This window comes from Nerophis lumbriciformis, linkage group LG25, assembly GCF_033978685.3.
Source record: "Nerophis lumbriciformis linkage group LG25, RoL_Nlum_v2.1, whole genome shotgun sequence".
Taxonomy (NCBI): domain Eukaryota; kingdom Metazoa; phylum Chordata; class Actinopteri; order Syngnathiformes; family Syngnathidae; genus Nerophis; species Nerophis lumbriciformis.
The window spans coordinates 13,476,302-13,483,544 of record NC_084572.2 but is presented as its reverse complement, the minus strand read 5'-3'; the positions used below and the strand labels follow the sequence as shown (position 1 = coordinate 13,483,544).

General features: G+C 37.0%; 1 protein-coding gene across 12 annotated transcripts in view; it reads right to left on the bottom strand.

Moving 5' to 3' along the window:
• Positions 1-535: 535 nt before the first annotated feature.
• The window catches only part of nfixa (nuclear factor I/Xa), a 233,359-nt gene continuing 226,651 nt past the window's right edge, over positions 536-7,243 (bottom strand). For all 12 annotated transcript variants that reach the window (XM_061983789.1, XM_061983787.1, XM_061983785.1 and 9 more), the window contains one exon: positions 536-4,189. In XM_061983789.1, coding sequence (XP_061839773.1) covers positions 4,175-4,189 — 15 coding nt within the window. In that variant the 3' untranslated portion in view covers positions 536-4,174. The remainder of the gene's footprint in view (positions 4,190-7,243) is intronic.

Genomic DNA, 7,243 nt, shown 5'->3' with positions numbered 1-7,243 from the left:
TACGACTGCTTGTCTGTCAAGGTGTGTCAGAAAAGTTCCAGGGTTATTTGCAATTCGAAATGTGGGAAATGTCCCGGGGAAATTGGTGAAAATGAGACAAATTGCAAAAAAAGGAAGAAAAAAATAAATTATATATATATATAGTATATATACACGTTAGGTCAGGACGAGCAGGTTTCCCTCATTCTCGTCAGGGGATTTTATAAAATCCCCTGACAAGCAGGGAAACCTGCGAAACAGGCTTGTAGGGATGATATAGCCTCTGTGTTTTTTCCTGACCTAACGTATATTCCGCTCTACCCCGGTATTGAGCACTGTATAACGGATAAACAAAAGAAACCTCGACTATATATATATATACATACTTATGTATACATACATATGTGTATATATATATATATATATATATATATATATATATATATATATACACATATGTATGTATACATATGTATATATATATATATATATATATATATATATATACATACACATATGTATGTATACATAAGTATGTATATATATATATAGTCGAGGTTTCTGTGGTTTATCCGTTATACAGTGCTCAATACCGGGGTAGAGCGGATATACATATATAAATTAGGGGTGTCAAAAACGAATCTTAATTGAGTCATAACAATTAAATATATTTTTTTCAATTTTTTTTCTTTAAATCTGTCATGTCCAGCCACTCAGGTAAATCATATTGTTGATGTAGAAGCCCATATGTGCTGTACAGATTTACTTTAGAAAATAAGTGTTGGATACTTCTCTTGTTGCCTTATTTGTGTTTGACTTTATCAAATGTTTGGGTAGCATTTTATTAAACAAAACCAGTTTTCTTTTAAGTAGGTAATATAGAAATTTATCAGAGCTGTTTGTCTATTTTATGGCGGGATGTAGTTAATCGTCGAACTGGCACACAATGTTGTTGAAAAAGTATTGATTTTGAATCAAACATCGATTCCGAATCGAACCGTGACCCTCAAGAATCGAATGGAATGGTGCCCAAAGATTCACAGCCCTAATTTACGTAAATATATAAAAATTATTGTCTAGCTTATGAGATGCGATGAAAGTGTAAGCCACCGTGACACTATTGTTAATTCTTTTAATGTTTCCATTTTATGTTTTATAAATGGCTGTGATGGTAATGTAAGTGAGGGATTTCTAATCACTGCTATGTTCGAATTCTTATTAATATTGATACTCTTGTTGATATTATTAATTTTTTGTTTGACTACTTTTGGATTGTTTGGTGTCATGTTTGTGTGTCTTTTCAATTGCTCTGTTGATTGCTATTCTGAATGTTGCTGGGTTTGGTTTTGGAAATAAATGATAAATGGGTTGTACTTATATAGCGCTTTTCTACCTTCAAGGTACTCAAAGCGCTTTGACACTACTTCCACATTTACCCATTCACACACACATTCACACACTGATGGAGGGAGCTGCCATGCAAGGCGCTAACCAGCACCCATCAGGAGCAAGGGTGAAGTGTCTTGCTCAGGACACAACGGACATGACGAGGTTGGTACTAGGTGGGGATTGAACCAGGGACCCTCGGGTCGCGCACGGCCATTCTTCCACTGCGCCACGCTGTCCCTGGAACTTTATTATTATTATGGTACTGTTGTGTATTATTTTGTTGGACCGATTAATTAAAAACCAAAACACAAAACAAAGAATAAAAGGAACAGGCCCAAACTATCCCAAAAAGTGTGCCAAAGCCCGCAAAAATGTTTTAGTAAAGCGGAATAATACTACTATTGCTAAAGAATAATACCAATAAATTAAATACATTAAAGGGTTTTGATTAGATATTTCACTAATTTGCTTTGTTACATTTGACATAAAGATGTGGATGTTTGATTCCGATAAGTTGGCATATTTTGATTAACCAATTAGTTTTAGCACATTTAATGTACACAATGTACATTTTTTCCCCACATTCTTTCATTTTTCTTGGTCACACCTGGCTTGGCATATAATAATTCAATTGGTTTTTTTCATCTTTAATGTACAAAATATATTAAAGTGCCCCCCTCGCCCGCGTATCTTTCATTTCTAAGTATGCAGCCCTTAGTGGAAAAAAATTTGGACACCCCTGGTTTAGCGTGTGAGAAGAGGCGAGAGTTGTGGCAACAGTTGAAGAACATGGCCGTGTTATTTTTTTTTTTCTTTCCTAAACTTAAAGGGGGTCTTCAAGGGGACGACATCACCTTGGAAAAATCCCTTAAAATTAACATTTTTAGAATGGATTTGAAATATATATATATTTTCTGACACACCTCGTACAGTAAGTGCTTAGTCCAGGTTGGCAAAAGCCAGCTGGGGTAGGCTCTGGCGTCTTTCCACATTTATGATTATTTAAGGCGTGGAAAGGTTTTTGAAATCCTGAATGCTAACAGTGTTAGCTTCGACGCAGGGCGAAAAATAACCTGCAGTTTGATACTAATTGCATGAAGGGAATACAGAGGCACTTCCATGTTATTGTTAAAGTTGTGATATACGTTTTAGCCTTTTACTATCCCTGCCAAATAAAAACACAACTAAGGCAGTCCAGTTATTTTTTGAGGTCGGCTCTTTTGTGTGGCGTTGGATTGTGTCGCGATGAAAATTGACATGTAAAATCAAAATCAAATTAAGTGAATGTAAAAAAAAAAAAAGGCATTCGGGAGGAAAAAGTATAAAGGATTCCCTTTATAAGTCAGGTGCTAGTGTGTGTGTGTGTTCCTTTAACTCTGTGTGATGAGCTCGTTACCGCGAGAGGTTTGAGAAGTTTTGTACTGTCGAGTAAGCGTGCCTTCTAAACTACAGCGGAAGGTTGTTATGACATGCAAAAACAATCCAAGTGGAACAAAACCAAAAAAAAAAACCCAAAACAAATCTGTCAATAAAAGAGGAAAAACAAATCTACACGCTAAATGAAAGCTAATAATATGAAGCTCATGCATTGTGTGTGTGTGTGTTCCTGCCAAACATTCGGAATAGAGAAGGGCATTAGAGTACATTTCTTTAAGGAATTTTCAAGGGGTTGAATATTCTGAACTCCTGTTTCAATGCAGCTGTTGTATTGAGTATAATAATGCTGGAATAGTGCAATGATTCCATCACTGTGCCCATCTCCACTTCTGAATGGTTAAAAACATGAGTGGCAGACTAATTTTAGGGAAGATGGTTGTGTGTGTGTGTGTGTGCGTGTTAAATGACCACGAGCGCAGCCACACTCCTGTAAAGTGACCCCAGCGGCCCCTCATGGCTTTTGTGGCTATCTATGTGCAATCGTGTTCATCCCTAATGAGAATTATTAGTGCATAGGTGAGGGGATGAAAGTACACATGCAGCCTTTTTTTTTTTTTTAGTGTTTTCAACGCTTTCTACTGACTCACACTTCTTCTCCTTCCCCGCAGCAAAGTGCCCTGATACTAGGACAGGTAAACAAACGACCAGCCACTTAGTGCATACGTGTCACACCATCTGATGGCGCCACCATGATTGGCCAATCGGAAATCAATAAGTCTTAAGGGCTGAGCCGATGAGAGGTGCGGCGACATACAGGTGTGCGGCTGCGTTGCAGGTGAGGGGCGGGGATTGTCAGGTACTGTAGACGTCACCTGACTTGTTTTCGTTTTTTTTGTTTGTTTGTTTTTTTAAAAGGTGCGCTATTAGGGTGTCGTTTTTCCTTGCGTTTTGCTTTAGGATGTCTCGGCCAATGCATGGAGTTTCATGGTGGAGACAAAATGATTTTAAAGTAATAAAAGGTTTAAAAAAAAAGAAGTAAAAATTGGTCAATTGTCAGGTTGCCATGTTTGTTTTCCTGTCCAACATTTCCTGGTGTGCGTGTGACAGATCCTCATCTTCCTCTTGGCATTCCTTGTCTGACAGTTCCATCGCAAGTGAGGTTTCCTTTCTTTCCAGGGAGGGTGAGGTGGGGTGGTCAGGGACACACACACACACACACACACACACACACACACACACGGACGTTCCAGTTCAAATTGGGTAAAGTGTGTGTGTGTGGGGCGGGGCTTTCTGTCGTCGTACTTTGACTAGTGTTGGCGAGAGGGAACATTTTAGTGTCAGCAGTCTGCTCTTGATCAGCAGTGACATGATGATATTTTTTTTTCTTTCCAATTGTCATCTTTTAAGCTGTTGATTGGTCGACACCTTGTCAGAGGAACCAGGACTGTGGAGGAGAGAAGACAAACACTTTTCAGTCATGACTTGTCTTTCCTGCTAACTACTAAGCATGCAACTGTGCAACACAAAAGATAAATATACATAGTATTCACAGATTACAGTTTCTTAACCATAGGGCCATTGACCATTGTTAGCGAGCAAAAAAATGATCTGTTTCTCAGCTGTGGTCCGTATGGGCCACAGTGGTGCTCAGTTGTAATACACTTTTCCACAACTTGTGGCACTAATGACAATATCAAACAGAGGTCTGGAGCTAAAGTCATAGAAAAATTCTTCAGCGCAAAAATGATGACTAAAGTGGTAAAGCTGTATTTTCATTGACAGTTTATTTAAGAAACATATTCATTATTTTAATTTTATTTATTCATTTTAGCAAAACATAATTGTACGTACATTTATTTTTTGTCAGTTATTTATGAGTGTTTTCCTATGCAGTATATTTGGTTTTTACTAATTTTCAGCCATGTGAGCACCCTTTGAGAAAAAAAGAGGACCATTTCTATCAGCACAAAGTACTGCCACGCCAACCCTGAAAGAAAATTGAGAAAATCAAGCCTACATTTCCTGCCATTGGGTACATTTTTACACTATATTTTACCCTTTTATCTATCTACGTCTTTTGGCTGTCTTTTTGACACTTACATGTCCCATGTAATGTACCACAGAATTTTTTTAGTAAATAATTTACTAACATTATTATCACTGAAAATGTAGCGTAAAATTCTATAACATGCATGCAAAGAACTCAGAAAATGTTTGCCATTTGGCAACTCTATCCTCTGGCCACGCCCCCTCAGGAAATATGCTTCCGGTGTTTTTGCTTACATAGTCTAGTATTGATATTTAATTAAAAAACGCAGAAATTAATGTTTAAAAACATGCATTTCTGCAGAAATTTCACATGCCTGTATTTTTCACATCAGCCTAAGACTTATTTTGGTGATTAATACATGGTGTTGTATTATTTGACAATGTTGCAAACTGTAAATAAGTTAGCTATGTATTAAATATGATTAAAATCAAGAGTAGGATTACTAATTCAGTGTTAATGTTAATGTTTGAGGTGGCCCTGGGCCCCTCTGTAGTGGAAAGGTTGGGCACCGAAGTCACAAAGGTTAAGAAACTGTGCCCTAAAGCACAGATGTGGAAGTTATGGCTGCCCCCTAGAGCAGTGGTTCTTAAATGGGGGTACGCGTACCCCTGGCGGTACTTGAAGGTATGCCAAGGGGTACGTGAGATTTTTTTTAAATATTCTAAAAATAGCAACAATTCAAAAATCCTTCATACATATAAATAAAAACCTATCTTTTTTTCCAAATAGTTCAAGAAAGACCACTACAAATGAGCAATATTTTGCACTGTTATACAATTTAATACACCAGAAACTGATGACATAGTGCTGTATTTTACTTCTTTATCTCTTTTTTTCAACCAAAAATGCTTTGCTCTGATTAGGGGGTACTTGAATTAAAAACATTTTCACAGGGCGTACATCACTGAAAAAAGGTCGAGAACCACTGCCCGAGAGGGCCGCTTGTAATAGTAAGTATATATGAATATAAATGTATAATCGCCGTACACAATAGCCGATGCATTTGATTATTATATAGTTTTTACATACACATTGGTGGATAACTTGCTTTGAAATCCTAAATTAAGATGACTAGCAGATAGGTGTTTTGTTCAACTTTTTCACTTCCCGTATATCCCCGATACTAATCCGATATCAGCAGGAATCATACTACATACGGTACATTTATTTAAAAAAAAAAGTTAAACTACATTTGGAATGAAAACACTTTATGACAGATGTGGAGTGTTTTCTAGTTTTTTGGTGACACCCAGTGGCCATGATAATTCCTTAAATTAAGTTGAATGGTGCAGACACCTTTGTTACTGGATACTTTCTAATACGTGTCTGCCTTGGAGACTTTGCATCTGTAAGTAATATGCATACTATAATTATTTGATACTTGTTAATATTGACAAATGTAGTGTTTTACAAAGCAATATTGGTTATGTAAGGACACTTATTGTGCGCTTCATTTGTACTGGGATGTCGGAATTTCCAAGTTCCTTGTCGGAAGTTGGAACTGGAATGCCCCTCGTGGTCGGATTTCATATTCCAAAAGACGTAGCATTTCCACTGCCCCAAAGTTGGCTTCAAAGATGGCTGCTCTGAATGTAAACAATAATATAAGCTTCTGATTAGTTTTTGTCGCACTAAATGAGCCGCAAACAATGTATTGTTGGACGTTCATATACAGAAACGTTAGTGTATTTTTTTTCATGTGGTATATACGTTCTACATTGCTAGCAAAAGCTTATGTGTTTGAACGTTGCAGAAAGAGTGCATATTTTCCCATAAGTTGTTAATTTTTAATAAGTGCAAGAAAAGCTTTCGTGGAGGTGACCATCTTGATTCCTGACCTGGTAGCTGGAATGCTCACAACTCGGCTGTGATGTTATTCCCAGCTCAGGCTTCCAATTTCCGCAGTAAATGGAACTCAGCATTATTACGTATGTCTAGCTTGTGTGCTATTGTGTAGCTGCTAGCTTCTAGTAGCCAATAACCTACCATGTTCAGTAAAATACAAGAAAAGACCAACCATGTGTGCTTATTGGAGGACATTTAGATGTTAACTGGCTGCCCAGCTTTGCACAAGTAAACACGCTGCAAGACTATCTGTATCGAGGATTTTAGATTATTCTATTCTATGCAAGTCAATATCATCCAATACTTATTTTGCTGATATCGGACCGCTATACGATATCGGAACACCCCTACGAGCAAATATTTAAATATTTATTTTAACAAAATAAAAAAATGGAATACTGTATATGATAGTATAATAATTGTTGCATGCTCAGATAATAATACAGTTTAAAAGTTATGCAATTGCATGCAGGTCATGCAATTATTCTGTTAAATGTAAAAAAATGGGTACATTTAGTTGGAAAAATTATGTTCTTTATTGATGCACATTATTTTGAGGGGCCACATGAAATGATGTAGCGGCCCTTGGGCCTTGAGCTCATT